The sequence below is a fragment of the Gambusia affinis genome, linkage group LG11, assembly GCF_019740435.1.
Source record: "Gambusia affinis linkage group LG11, SWU_Gaff_1.0, whole genome shotgun sequence".
NCBI lineage: Eukaryota > Metazoa > Chordata > Actinopteri > Cyprinodontiformes > Poeciliidae > Gambusia > Gambusia affinis.
Window position 1 is genome coordinate 3959481 of NC_057878.1, and position 15806 is coordinate 3975286.

General features: G+C 42.2%; 1 protein-coding gene across 2 annotated transcripts in view; it reads left to right on the top strand.

Annotated features, from left to right (window-relative positions):
* Positions 1-15510, top strand: part of pde1a (phosphodiesterase 1A, calmodulin-dependent) — a 46789-nt gene extending 31279 nt beyond the window's left edge. For both annotated transcript variants that reach the window (XM_044131316.1, XM_044131315.1), the window contains 14 exons: positions 98-211; positions 291-473; positions 3617-3683; positions 5784-5900; positions 6304-6444; positions 6671-6771; positions 6997-7122; positions 7699-7800; positions 8990-9110; positions 9653-9734; positions 9848-9968; positions 11191-11375; positions 13053-13250; positions 13342-15510. In XM_044131316.1, coding sequence (XP_043987251.1) covers positions 98-211; positions 291-473; positions 3617-3683; positions 5784-5900; positions 6304-6444; positions 6671-6771; positions 6997-7122; positions 7699-7800; positions 8990-9110; positions 9653-9734; positions 9848-9968; positions 11191-11375; positions 13053-13250; positions 13342-13388 — 1705 coding nt within the window. In that variant the 3' untranslated portion in view covers positions 13389-15510. The remainder of the gene's footprint in view (positions 1-97; positions 212-290; positions 474-3616; positions 3684-5783; positions 5901-6303; positions 6445-6670; positions 6772-6996; positions 7123-7698; positions 7801-8989; positions 9111-9652; positions 9735-9847; positions 9969-11190; positions 11376-13052; positions 13251-13341) is intronic.
* The last annotated feature ends 296 nt before the right edge of the window (positions 15511-15806 follow it).

Sequence of the window (15806 nt, forward strand, 5' to 3'; positions counted from 1 at the left end):
CAATATTTAACACACCAAGTCACAAACATCGTTTTCTAGTACCGCAGTTAGTATTTAACAACCTGCATCGTGATGTTCCTCTCCTGTTGTTGTCCAGGCTGAAGGCAGCCCTGGAGCAGATGGACCGGGGCGTCGTGGACCTGCAGGAGCTCCGCAGGAACCTGGAGCTGGCGGCGGCCATGTTGGACGCCGTTTACACGGACGAGACCAGGTGAGTCCGCGCGGAGCGGACGGTGACACGGACACGCAGGCACGCACGATGCGTCACGCAGCCCGTCCCTTCTCCACAGGCGCCTGCTGGACACGGAGGACGAGCTCAGTGACCTGGAGGCGGAGTCCGTGCCGAGCGAAGTGCGCGATTGGCTGGCATGCACTTTCAGCAGGAAGATGGGCGTGGCCAAGCGGCGTCCCGAGGAGAAGCCGAGGTTCAGGAGCATCGTTCACGCGGTGCAAGCCGGAATCTTTGTGGAGAGGTAATCGTACACCTCTGATTATTTTTGTGGGAAGTTTCCATGAAATTCTGTTAAGTTTGTTTTGTGAAATCTTTGGCAATGTGGGGAAGAAGCCTAAAGTCATAACAGTTAAGGGCTGGATTGTTCTCAAACATTTGAAATCATTTGAAACCAATGAAATCTTTGTTCTTGTTTTTCTTCTCTATAGCAATCTGACAAAGACATTAAATTAGCACTTAAATATTGGTGTCCATTTATAGTGATTACTCATAATATGACTCTCATCAGGCATCATTTCACATACATTTTACATGTAAATGTGATATAAGAGCAATTTACCCATTAGGTGCTTTCACCACTCTGCACAGAAGCTGCATAATGAGATTCATAACAGACTGTTCATATTCTTTGGTTTTTATTACAAAAAGATCCCAAACATGGATTTAAAAGTCTAACAAGCACAGACACACAGAAGTAATGACAAAGGATAACCCTTCTTTGTGATGACCTTGGGCTTTTGGTCGTGAGATAAAATGCTGCTACATGAACACCAGAGCTCTCACTCTCCATACATGCTGCACCAGAATCAGAAAACTGCAATTCAAATATCACATCAGTAACCTTAACATAATAGGAGTTTATCTTATGCTGTCACAACTTCACTGATGAAGCTTTACTCACATCGGCATGCCGAATGCCTGAAACCCAAAGGAATGACAGCATGTGTTCCTGAAACAAACAAACAAAAAAAAAAACAACTGAGACTTTAAGGTCACAAAAAAGGAACAACCCCTCTCCAGACGCAGCTGTACTCTGTACATTTTCTGGTCTCTATCCCAAGGTATACAATATTCTTTTCATTTCCCTATATTTAGATCCTTTTTAGTGCAGCAACACATGTTGCAATATAGGAAAGAGCAACTTGGAAAACACAAACAGTTGAGCCAAAAATTAATTAAATCTCTTGTAATATTAGATTAACATCATTTCATTCAATCAAGAAGCTTCCTTCTGACAGGAGATGAAGTAATACTACTACTACTACCAATAATAATAATAATAATAATAATAATAATAATAATAATAATAATAATAATAATAATAATAATAATAATAATAATAATAATGATAATTTATTTATTTCAAATGGACAAAAAGTAAAAAATTAAAATTAGAACAAATTATTATCCCCAATTGACATGCAGTTTTCCATGATCTGTTTGTAAAGGAGCAAGAAGAAGATACAAGATCTCATACTCATCAACTTATAAATATTTCAATCTCCAAACATCAGAGAAACTTAAATTATTTCCACACTACATACTTAAATCTCACATTCTCATCCTTATCTGTACAATTATTTTATATATTTTTAATATCATCAATAGCACTTTTGGTCTTTGAAACACTCATCTTATACAACATATTTCCCAATAAGCTCATTTTCAAACAGTTTTTTTTAAGATGGTTAATAAAAATACTACTACTACTAATAATTTATTTTGGGAAGTACATTCTCTCTGTCAAACAAATTCCAAACAAATGTCTTGCAAAGCATAACATTAGAAGAGAAATATTGTACTTTTTTCAAATTAAAAGTTTGTGTCACAAGACTGTTTAATCTAATACTCCTGAACATTGTGCTAAGATAAACATCATCATCATAGTTGAGCTGTAGGTTCGTTACCACTGCTAAGCTGCTTACAAGTTAGCTAAGACATCAAGTTCTCTAATGAAAGTTACTTTAGTACGTCTTTATTTCCACTCAACACCCTTTGCCACCGGCTAATCAAAATCATATTTAAAAATATATCTAGCGTCAGAGACACTAAACAGTTCTGTAATCTTATGCATACATTGGATATAAAAACGTGAGAAATTGGGAAGGTGAGAAACAGACACGTGAAACTGTGAAAACTCTTTGGGTAAGAAATAACTAGAGATGCTAACACATTAAAGCAACACTTTAGAAAACAACGGGGTGAAGCCAGATGAGCTTTTGCTTTTTGTTTTTATTCTTTTACAGGTTACGGTAACAAATATTCTTCATGCACCCCAGAAACTTTGTTGCCTTTTGTCACATTGCAGCGACACACCTCAGTATGTTTCATTGGTATTTTATATAACTGAGACAACAAATTGTTGGTAAATGTGAAGTGGAAGAAAAATGATGCCCCCGTCTTTGAGAAATTTGTGCAGGATTTGTGGGAAACTGTATGTGTCAGATTTAAAAGGGCTGAATACATTTACATGCCACACTTTTAAGATTTGTATTCGGAAGAAGTAAAACGTGGAAACCAGGCATCCTTTTCCTCTTGCTTCACAAACACGTGCTGCTTAATGATGATTTGTCGCCACAACAAGAGACATCGGAGTCGATGGCTCTAACGTGACAAAATGTGAAAAGGTTTAAGGGGCATAAGAGATTCGTAATCAGAGTTCCTGCGGTTGGTTCACCCTGAGAAAGTTTTCATTCAGCGTCAGCTTGTCGTCTTTAGTTGAATAAAAAAATCAACTTCTAGGAGTTGTCAAAAGTTGAAAGGCATGCATTTATATGTAAAATAAAAAGAGGCAGGTTTGATGTAAATGTAGAAGGTAAATTGCGCCCTTTCAGACAAAATTACACTTCCAAATTTCCACGTTGATCAGAAATCTGGAGCGCCTGCAGAAAGCAGAGGGAGCAGCAGCCATAGATTTCCTTCAAAGTAAACATAGGCGAGCATCCGGGCTGACAGCAGATGTGATTAAGAGGTCGAACACGAAGCGTAATGATGTTAGCGCGCGCGCTACAGGCGAACGGCACATGGGGGAAACTTATGAGCTCCGATATCATTAGGTTGTAAATGAGTCGCAGTGAAAGAACGCAGTATCAGTTCATCTGCTGCAGCTTAATGACGCATGAAATCAAAAAATATCTGCTGCAGCCAGGCAGCGCTCGTTCGCCGGGCGTCTGTGTGTGTGTTTACGTGCGTGTGTTTTGGAGCAGGGTTGCCGTGGCAACAAACAATCCATCCTGGTCTCAAACTGTAGAGGAGGACATCGGGAGGGGGTCTGAGTGAGAGGTGTTTATATGCATGCCACTGCCCATATTTATAAGTGTGAGATTGGTGTGTGATATTTTTATCTGTGTGCGTGCGTGTGTGTGTGTGTGTGTGTGACAACAGGATGTACAGACGGACTTCTAACATGGCTGGGCTGACCTACCCTCCCACAGCTTTGACAGCTCTCAAGGTAAAAAAAAAAGAAAAAAAAAAGACGTAAATACTCTGTTCCAGGATGTGGAAGTTTCTTGTATCGATCCTTTGATCAGGTAGAAGAGGGGAAAAGTTAAAGTGACAAGCAGGAAATTGGTTCCATTTACTGCAGAGAGCCGATACAAAAAAAGGGATGGTGTAAATTAGAGACGAAGAAAAAGAAATGAGACGTTTAGGGAACTGACGCAGAAGAGGGAAAACAGGAAATACATGTCTCGCAGGAGGAAACGTGAGAAAAAGCAGGAAGAAAATATAATTGAAAATACACAACAAAAGACCTTATTAGACTACAGAACTTTGAAAAAAGTATCACTATCCCTTGATTTTTGTTACGTTGCAATCCAACAGAACCAACAAAAAGTGCTTTGTACCTGTTAAGGCGAATAACAAAAAGATTTCTTTCATGGAAATCTAAGAAAGTGAGACCAGCAGACGTATTTGTCTCCCTTTACTGTGATACAACGAACTGAAACAGTCACATCCAAGCCTCTCTTCTAACCTCATGAACCTCTCATAACGAACGGGAGGAGAAGCACGACGAGCGATAAAACACTGGCCTAAACAAAACCAAAGGCCAAGACTAAAGTGTTCTGGAGGTGAAGCGTCCAGATCCAGCTAGTGACAATGTTCCGACCCAGGAGCCCAGAGCGAGACTGGACATCATTCAGTGATTTTGAGTTTCATTAAATCTTTGTCTATTTATTCTTCATTTCTGTTAGATTTATGTTTTGCCAGTTCCCCAGTTCGTATCTGTGTCTCCGTCGGCCATATAACTGCACAATTTGACATTTCGAAGATTAATTTGCGTAATTATAAAAAAAAAACGCTTGTCAATAAAAAAGTTTTGCCGTTAGAATCAGGTATTGTTTTTTTTTATTTATTTCTCCATATCAAAATTTGTTTATTTCGCAAAACTGCATTGGAAACACTTAATTTGCGTTATGAGTCACCTGATCCACAACCAGATGTCAACACTGACGCAAAACAAGAAGAAGACGAAAACAGGAAGTTGTATGAGGACGAAGGCGCGGCTTGTTTTTAAATGACGTGTCACGTGGAGAAACGTCTTCACGTGTGACTATAATTGCGTTTCTGACTTAATGGAAACGCCGCAATTGTGAAATTGTGTGCAGTTTTTAATGGGCAATGTCAATCTCTTAAGATGTTAACTTGTAAAAAGGTTTTGGAAACCGTGTAAGAAATGATGTTCTTTTAACTCCACAGTTAAGTACCCATGTTGGCCCGTCACAAAATGCCAGTAAAACATATTGAAATTTGTAACATGGTAAAAATGTGGTCAAGGGGTATGGATACACTTCTGCTGTAAAAATAAAAAATATCAGAAAATAAACAACTGGAGAAAAGAGGATGTGCAAAGACAAACAAAAAAAAAAGCATAGTTTGTTTGGTGCGGTGGTGCAGTGGTTAAGTACAACCCACATACGGAGGTCTTAGTCCTCAACGTGGATGTTGCAGGTTCAATTCCCGGCCTGGCGACCTTTTCTCATTACCCCCTTTCCTGTCAATTCACTCTCAAATAAAAGGCCTCTAGAGTCAATAAAACCTTTGAAAAAAGAAAAACCAACATTTGCAAGAAGAATGGAAGGGAAATAACATCACTGAGGAAAAGAACAAAGTGTGATAGCAAGACGTTTGTTGGACCAAAGCAGCAGAAGAGTCTAAAAATGGAAATAATAGATGTGGAAGAGCTGGTAGAATTAGATCATGTAGATGTAGTGAGTGGTGTGTTTCCTGATATATGTTCCTTCTTCAGGGCTTCCTGTGCAAACTTAAAAAAAAAGAAGAATATTCAATTATCTCTCTAATTACTGTCCTTCGCTATTCTGGAGACCTGAAACTCATGAATCATGAGGGGACCAACTTCAAATATAATAGTGAGTTAATGAATAATTGCACTCATTAATTTAATTGCTGCTTTCCCTCTTCTGAAGAATCATAGCGTACTGCCTCCTAGTGACGAATGGTGACATTACACTGAAAGAGCCTGGCTTTATTTTTCAGCTTTCTGTCATTCAAACATTTCTTTTGAGGGTTCCGTTCATTCTGTTTTTTCCAGGAGGTGGATCAGTGGTCCTTTGACGTTTTTGCCTTCCACGAGGCCACTGGAGAACACGCCCTCAAATTCCTGGTGTATGACCTGCTGACCCGCTATGACCTCATCAACAGGTTCAGGGTACACGCATTTTGATCTCGCTATTCAGGTGGATTCTGACGTTAGAGGAATGATCGTGAACCCGTGGTGGTGGAAGACGCTTCGGCATCACGTGTGGGAGCAGTCTTTCTCAAACGTGGAACACAATTCATTTTACTAAACTGTTGGTCTAAGAATATGGATCATGTTGTAGATAAAAGCCATACAGACTCAGAGTATAAATACAAAATGTCACTGCATGGCAGATGCTGCTACAGAGATTCGTAAACTTTGACAGGAACAATAGATGGATGATCGATCTTTAAAACAACTCGAAATCAGACGCATTACCAGTGTCTTCACTGAATGTTCAGCTTTGAGGATTGGCACGGGGTTAGCAGTGCGTTGCTCATGCTAACGGTACTAGCCGGAGCCCTGTGTTCAGATCCCTGTGCAGGCTCTGGTGCAGTTTGTTGAGGCTCTGGAGAACGGCTACAGCAAACACAGGAACCCCTACCACAACCTGATCCACGCCGCCGACGTCACGCAGACCGCCCACTTCCTGATGCTACACACCGGACTGATGGTAGCACACACTCACGCACACATTGATGTTGCCTGTTGCTCATGATTCTGCATGAAGCAACCAGTGTAAAGACTCTGAGCTTCTTAGGGTTAGAAGAATAAAACATACATTAGTGCAAACAGAAATGGTTTTTAATGCTCATTACTCATAGGGCTTGTGAGCAGTAAGCCTTTACATTAACACACTCATTGTGCATGTGTGTGTGCGTGTATGTGTGTGTGTGTAGCACTGGCTAAGTGAGCTGGAGATCCTTGCCATGGTTTTTGCTGCAGCGATCCATGACTTTGAACACACGGGAACCACAAACAACTTCCACATCCACACCAGGTAACACACACGGCAACAACAGTGAAAAGAATAAAAGGTTGTGTGTGTTGGAACGCATCCTGGGCTCCCAGGCCTTTAAGACAGAAAAAAGAAACTAGAAGTTCATCAACTAGGAATCATCTGGATGTGTCGTCTCTTGATAACATTCCCTGAAGTTGGAGCCAATTAGACAAGCGTGTTGCATTTGAGGTCTGTGAAATCTGAACAGTTTTATCCATCCGTCAGGTCGGAGGTCGCCATCCTGTACAATGACAGGTCGGTGCTGGAGAACCATCACGTCAGCGCCGCCTACAAGCTGATGGCCGAGGAGGATATGAACATCCTGGTCAACCTGAACAAAGAAGACTGGAGGTTCGCTCCGCCTCTTACTGACAAACGTTCCTGCATTCGGCTCCTCCCAACCTTCAGCCTGACCAGCAGACATGCAACAGTTCATTTTATCACAGGCTCAAACTAAAACGTCCAGTAGGTTCATATGCTGCGTCATTAGGTGATCTTGCCGCTCAGCTATTCTGCACGTCGGCTGAAGCTCAAATGTTTTCTGTGAGGACCAAAACAAAATTTATTGGTCCTCACAGAGAGAGGAGCCACTTGATAGAGTTTGGTTCGTTCTGAGTTGTAAACAAGTCACAGCAACCCAACAACTTCAGCTGGTCGTCCGTCTAAACTCTAACCAGACGACACAAAGGAAAAAATACAGAATTCCTGTCATGTTTCAGACCAGAAATTACCTTCACAGCTTCACCTGCACTGACGCTTTTTGTCAGGACCCACGTTTGGGAATCAGAAGCTTCTGGGTTTTTTTGTTTCCAAAGATTGTCTCAACCAACCAAAAACTGATGGAAACGACATTCAAGCTCTTCCAGAGAACATGTCTCTGTCTAACAAACTGATCTGTAGGGATTCAACGTGTTGATTCTCCGGCAGGGAGCTGAGGGCTCTGGTGATAGAGATGGTGATGTCCACAGACATGTCCTGCCACTTCCAGCAGATCAAGACCATGAGGAACGCCCTGACACAGACAAACGGGTCAGTACATCACCAGACATTAAGATTCTTTTTTTTTTTAAAGAATCTTCATGTTGAATTATAGTTATAGGTACATGTAAAATTTCTTAATATTGTTTTTTAAATCGATGATTGTGCATCACATTTTCACAATTTTTCATCAGTCAACCACAAGGGGGCGCATCAGGTCTTTAGCTCCCTTACTTTTATAAGTGAAACATAGAGAAAGTTGCAAGTATAAAGTATTTATTAGCACTATTTAACCGACGTGTTGCTAATAGGTTGCAAACTATACTTTTGAAACTGCATAAGGAAAAATATCCAATCGGATATTTAAAACTTAGCTGATAAAGGGTAAAACAAAAAAGACGTATCATACCTTTATGATAAGGTATGATAACTGGGTCTGCATTACATGAGCTATTCAGTTTCAGCAAAATGTTTGCAATTTCATGTGTTGATGAAACAACCTGAAACGTGTGGGGCTACCTGTGAATACTGGACATTGGCTTTGAAACAAGCTTTTAGAAAAGGTCCACAATTTTTCTCCTGGGTGGAGAGCAAATATTTTTCCTTTAGGACCCAATGCAGAGTCATCAGCAGTCAAATGTCCAAATTTAGATCCTCTGTCGTGAGCGCCGCTTCCTGGAAGACGTGTGAGGCCGGTCCATCTGACGGACACGACTAGATCAACAGTGGGAGTTTGGTGCAACGGCCCAACATAAGGTCCTGCAGGCTGCTGGACCAGGACCAGATTGGCCAGTATGTCCCTGTAGGGCCTCCGCTCAGAGAGAGAGAGTTTCACAGGAATAGCACTGAGTCCGACTGGTCCGGCTTCTGCCTCTCTCTCTCTCTCTCTCTCTCTCTCTCTCTCTCTCTCTTCCTCTCTGTTTGTCAGTGCTGCAGAAGGTGCGGAGGGAGGCGGCTGTCACGCTCTTCACCTCACGCTTGGATGAGATTTTGGGGCAAGACGCTGTCATCAGCCTGTCAGCATGCTGATTCTGCCTGTGTTTCTGAGGCTGACTGTACTCTCTGTAAACAGCACTGAATATACAAAAGAAAACACCCGGCAGCTTTTACCTAGCATGCGGCTGCCACGCCGACCGTCTCTTTTTAGATTGAGCCGTGGTTCAGGAATAACAAAGCTGTTTCTGGAGTAGTTTGTGCTTCTTACGCTGCTACTAAATCTTTGTTGTTTGTCTGTCTCCAGTATAGACAAAGTGAAGGTTTTATCTCTGATGCTTCACGCAGCAGACATCAGTCATCCGGCCAAAGCTTGGCCGCAGCATTACCACTGGACTCACAGCCTGATGGAAGAGTTCTTCAGACAGGTACACAGCTCTATACTCGAGTGTATTTGATGTCTTGCTTCTCCTGAACCTGAGCTGCCAACTTCTCTCAGTCCTCAGGACTTGAAGGTACTTAGTCCTGGGGGCAGTAAATCCTGGCAGCCTGCCAGGCTTATAATACAGTGGGGGAAACCCTGAGTGGCTGAGCTTGAACGGGCAGAATGAGCAAGTCTTGTTCCACAGGCAATCCAATTGCTCAACTCTAAACAGTGTGCCAGCGTTTTTGTGCTAAATTCACATCACTGCCATCAAATTTCCACGAGATTAAGTTTGAAAAATTAAGCTGTCTGCCAACTTTTTTTGAAGTTATTCCTTAAGTTGGCATTTCGATTACATCATCATGCAGTATGTCCAATTCAGTCTCAGCCATCTTATCTTCATCTATGTATCTGTATTTTAACAAGGACCATGTTACAAACAGTTTTGATAAACCTCGTCACACAGACCAAATTTGACTGTGTAAAAAAAAAAAACCCAAACTCTACAAATAACTCCCCAACTTTCATATTTTGTTTCTTCTTTAGGGAGATAAAGAGGTGGAACTCGGTCTTCCTTTCTCTCCCCTCTGTGACCGTAAAGCCACCATGATCGCCCAGTCACAGATAGGTACCAACCTGATCCTGCTCCGTGCTTCGGTTTACCACATTTATAAAGAAATGCTAATGCTTCTCAAACTAACACCACTCGTTTGTTGAACCCATCTGCCTCTCTGGTTGTAGGTTTCATAGACTTTATCGTGGAGCCCACTTTCACTGTCCTGGTTGACACAACAGAGAAGGTGATCGGACCTCTGATAGAAGAAGACAGGAAGGCCAAAGAGAGTGGAAACAGAAGGTCCAGGTAGTAACACCGTTTTCTAGTTACTAATAGTGAAGAACGGAGAATTGTAACAGCAGAAAGCAGTAAAGTGCACAGATTATACTTTTAATGACACTGGAGAAGGTCATTATGTTCCGACTAATATTACTTACATTTGTGATCAGTTCCACTGGTGCACCTCAGGGCAATGTACTTTAGCCACTCCTTTATCCTTCCACACATCCGACTTTAGTTACAAAGGATCATAGACATTAAGCAAAATATTCTTGGACACTGCTACTTTGTCACATAACGAGGACGGACATGAGATAAAGTACAGAGAACTGGTAGAGGGATGTGCGGATTGATTCAAGTCTGACCTCCTGCAGATAAACAGCACAAAAAACAGCCGGATTGGAGGAGTCTGGAGGAGTTACCGTGGTTTCAGTCTGTAAGAGGTTTGGGTTGCACCTTGACAACCAAACTGACTGATTAGCCAGAACTAGGAGAGCATTAACCATTGAGAAGGGAGCGCTGGAGGACTGGACAGAATGGCCAGGACAGCAGTCTCCATGGCTGGAATGGAGATGAAATCCTTAACATCACTGGATTAGCAAAGGAGCATGAGGGAACGGCTCAGAGAACCAGCAGCATCACTCTGACTCAGCACTCTCACCAGGCAGAGGGAAACGTAAAGTCGCTGAGAACTTCAACAGACAGAATTAGGAAGTCTTTTGTTCCACAGGAAATCCAATTACTTAACTCTAAACACTGCCAGCAGCTATCAGCTTCTCCCTTTTATTATTCACTAAATAGGATGGTGTCTAAGCTTACCCAAGAACAACATTAGTATGTATGATTATATAAGTCTCATTAAATCATATCTATCATTTTTATTAATATCAAATCTTCAACAATTATCTCTCTGGAGCATAAAATGTCTGAAATGAGAGAGAAGTATTAAGTGTTATGTAAAATTGACTTTTTGGGGGGTTTGAGTAAATAATTGCTTAATATTGATGAAAAAGTTCTATCTGCATTGGTAGATTATTTCAGCATTTAACATGAGGAAAAGGTCTTGTTGTAGGTGAAGTAATCAAATCAAAAATCAAATCAAACTTTATTTGTATAGCACATTTCAGCAGCAAGGCATTTCAAAGTGCTTTACATCAAACACAGAAACACAATGCAACATAGAATCAATAATCAAAACACGATTTGTCGGTGCCTCGCTTACGCTCTGTACGACGCTGCTTTCATTCAGCCTAACAGGAAGCGGTTCAGTCACTGTGGAGGCGGTGCAAAGACACAGCAGTAATCGCCATGGAAACACAGACGACGGACAGATGAACTTTTCCCTGACAGCCATTGACCTGCACGCTCTGAGGCACCACCTCTCCAGCGTCATCGCCAGCAACAAAGATCGATGGAAGGAGTTGTCTGTGCACGGTATGAACAAACACTTGTTTTGGCCGAGAAACTACACAATGTTACTTCTTTAATGATTGATAGGGGAGCAACAAAAAAAACAAAACACAAATTATATAATTAGATTTAAAATATATATATATATATATATACATATATATTTTACTCTAGACACGAACAGAACCGAAGCCAGGTCATTTCATGGACATGTGAGGTCACCACTCCGACGTCCTGTTAGGCCCCTCCCACAGTTACTGTAGCAACCAAATCCACTTGTCGAATACCAATGTTATGAATACAAAAAATATCCAAGCATTGTTAAGGTGAAAGTTACTGTCAGGTGTGTCAATTTTATGCACAGAATATTATCAAAAATATTCACTGGGTAGCAATTGAGAATAATTTTGTAGAAAATTATTATTTATGAGGTATTTCTTTGGGAGTGACCAAGTCCACTTCGTTCCCAGAGGTTTGTTAGGAACTCCACAGACAGATCGCCATGGAGACGTTTTCAGCGTGACTCTCTAACAATGTCGAACTGAGGATAAAGGTTTGAACATGTCACAGAGCCCTGCCCAGTCATTCATCTGAAAACAGAAAGAGCATTGAGTACTGAAGATATGAGCATCTACCTGAACCGTTGGGTTTTGACGAGGAGAGGTTCATGGTAACTTTGGAGGAGCTGCAGAGGTCCACCGCTTATGGAGAATCTTTCAACGGGTGTAGACCTTACAAATCTGGCTTCTGAGGAATATTTGAACAAATAATGCCTCTGAAAGAAAACTATAAGTCCTGTTTGAGGTTTTTCACAAGCGGTGAGTTGGAAACTGCAGATATTTTGAGGAAGGAGCTCCAATCAGAAAATACCAATACTGAACTCTTGGCTCTACAGGGAAAGTGTTAGGTTTTGCTGGCAGGCCGAAGAAGACTAAGTTTGTGTGTATCCCTGCAACATGGCTGTGACTGCATCATGCTGTGGGGATGCTTTTTTTTTTTTTTTCAGCAAGGAATGGTCAGAGTTGATGGGATGGAGCTAAATACTGGGCATACCTTGTTAAAAAAACAACAAAAAAACCCAAAAACTGTTTACGAAGCAGAAAACGTGAGACTGGTATGGAGTTCCATCTGCCAGCAACACAATGACCCGAAACACATTCATGTGTTTAAAAGGTCCAGTCAAAGTCCAGACCTCAATCCAATTGAGCGTCTGTGGCAACACTTGAGAATCAGTCGTCTTATGGATTCTTCATCCGGTCTTTTCAGAGAATCAGTCCATGTGCTCAGCTGGTAGGGACGTGCCCCGACAGACCCGCCTGTGTATCTGCAGCAAAAGATACACAGCACTCTATACAGCACTCTTGTGAAAAAGGTTTGAGATCATAAAAACATTGTGCTGGTCAAAACCCTCACAAAAGCCTCCATTGAAGTTTATGGTTGCAACGTGACAAAATGGGAAATATTTTTAAGTTGGTGTCATAAGCTTTACCAGGCTTCCTTGCAGATTCAGATATCACTGCTGACCGATGGGCTCCACTTCCTTCATTAGTACTGCTGCCTTGTGCGCGTGAAGGTGCAAGCCGTTTCTGCTCCGGTCATCATTTCATGGGAGCCCAGGGTCATTCTGAACCTGCAGAGTTCTGATTTGTAGCTTTTAAAATGCTCCTTGTTGACCTAAGCTGAAACCTGACTGTGTCTCAGAGCTGGCCAAGAAGGAGAAAGAGGAGACCGAGGCCAAGGACGAAGGTGAAGAAGACATCGGCTCAGGCGTCCAGTCCCAGGCCTCGCCCGGCCGCGGCGTCGCAGATCCGTCGCAGAACTCAGACGATTGTGCTCCAGCTGAAAAGTGTGATGATAAATCTCCTGACCACACGGCTGCGGATCACCTGACCTGGAACGGTATGAAGACGAACATGACAGAAATGAAATAATCCTGTTTAACTCCAGATGTGGATGAAAGCTCACACACCACCGCGTTAACTTTCTCCAGGGGCCGAGGAGGACGAGGAGGACGACAAAGTGCCTGAAAATGCCTGATGACCCGAAACTACCAGTCCTCTATTAATCTCTGGCAGATCACCATGGCAACAGGCAGCTCGGTTGCAGTAACCACTAGGGTTTAGACTCTTCTGTGTAAAGAAGCTGACTCAGTGGCCCCTCGGTGGCCCTCAGAGGGCCCCCAGATTATCTGTTTACAAGTGAATGTGGATAAATCATACTTTGCAGTGACCACTCCCCTCACCATCAGATCATGGCTTCTTAGCAGCTTCCTGGTTCATTTTCTGTCAGGCTCAGAGGGAAAAAGTCTGGAGAAACCAAAGAGTGTGTGGTGGTGGGCGATTTCGCGTTCACGATTACCGTCGTTTATCAGGATGAGTGAAACACGAAGCTGTTAAGAAGCAGCTGTGGCGGTGGCTTCGGCAGGTGTGTAGTTTTGTTTAGACGCCTTCAGTAATCCCTGGTGTCGCTGCTGCTCTGCTCTCTGCTCCAGCGTCTCGTTCTCAGGCATGTCGCCATCACCCGACACACCTCCGCGTCTGTGACGGAGGTTCTTGTTGTTGAGATGCTCGTTGAATCAAAGTATTGAAGTGGATGCAATTATGCTGACGCAAACAAGCTTTTAAACTCCTTCCACTTTACCTGAGCTCCATTTCAATATTGTGCAGAAACGTTGGTCCTCTAATTCGATTAAAAAAATAAATATTGTAACTCATATCTCCCAAGTACCTTCAAAGAGTCGTTGAGAATGTAGGACCGGCTCCCGACAGTGATGCTATGCTGACAATTCAACTTCCTGGCAGCAGAGATGATATTTCACAATAACATGTCCTGGATGTCGCCATCACTTCTTGAAAAGCGCCACTCATCCACCTCCTTTGCTTTTGCCGCTCGTCTTTAGAGGTCTTTCTGGCAGTGTGGTCCGACACGGTGAAGTCTGAGGTTTGATACTTCGATGGCCGTAGTTTTAACTTCCGCATTCGTTCTTTGGTCCTGCTCTGCATCCATGAAGCCCACTTTTCAACTCCTCTGGGATTTGGTGTGAAATCTGAAACTCGGTGTAAATGTAAAGTAAATGTTGCCTCCAATAATCTCCATCTGATGAAAATCACAAAAGATAAACAAAATGTTATTAATATAACAAACCATGCACATGTGTATCGGAGATGTTTTTGTCTTATTGACAAGACAAAGCTTCCAGGAGAATGTCCATTGGAATTTGAGCTTTTTCACAGGACAAATGTCCAGACACACAAACATGAAGCAGACCTAGAAAAGAGCGCAGCCTCTGCTGTCGAACATAGAGGAGGCTGGGTTTTGTTCTCGGGCTGCTTTGCTTTGCTTCCTCTGAAATCTGTGCAGAATAAAATGAAATCTGAGGGGAGCATTCTGGAGAGAAACACACTGCCTGGTGTCTTCCAACAAAACAGTGACTCAAAACACAGCTAAAAACTCCCAAGAATGGCTAAGAGCAAAACACCGGACTGTTCTGAATTGTCCTTCTGCCGTCAATAGGAGCTGAAACATGTCATCTGGTGAAGACGCCCTTCAGACCTCAGTTTGCCCTGGAGTGGGGCAAAGTCCCTGTTGACAGGTGCAGAAGCCTCACTGACACTCACAGTGATGGATTGCAGTTATCACCTTGAAAAGTTGAACAACCGAGTATTAAGTTAGAGGTACCATCCTTTTTGTCCGGGCACGTTGCACTAGTTGGCGTTTTAAAATGATTCTGCTGAAACACGATTGAGAAGAAATGTCTGATTGTCAGTGGTTCATTTTCCAGGAATTTTATTTATTATTTTAGTCTGTTTCAAGTTTTCTCAGTGACCTTTGTGGGCTTTTCATTCGTGTCCTTTAAAAGTTGTTCTTAAGCTCAGCAGCGTTTTCAGATGACACATCGGTTTTTGTTTTATGTTTCATGTCCTAAGATGTTGTTTCATTTCTGCTTCCCTTCACCTGCTTTCACTTGACGCTTGCTTTCCCAAAATTCATTCTCTACTTTATTATCCAGAGTACCAGGGGTTACTTTGTCCTCTCTTCTCATCTCCATGGTTTCCTTCTGTGTTTCTTTTATTTAAATTGTCTCTCATTCAGATGTTCTTCATGGACTTTCTGCATCTGTCTTTGTTTCAGTTAAAATAAAAACTTCTCTGTGATTGGATGCTGGTCTGTCTGATTATGAGCCTCAATTTGAGTCCTTCGTCCACTGATCCATGATCCACTGCCTTCAACCAAGAAGAGGAATGTAAGAGCTGAACAATTTAGGCCACGCTTCAGACAACCATTTATTTTAATAGCTCAAAAAATAAAATAAACGTGGCCGTTTGACGCCATCTTGAATTCAATAGAATCCATCAGCCCTACGTTCTTATCCTACGTCTCTCCGGTTAGAGACACAGCATTTGTCACAACACCTTTAGTTCTTCCTGGGATGACACTGAGCGCTTTGTGTTGTCA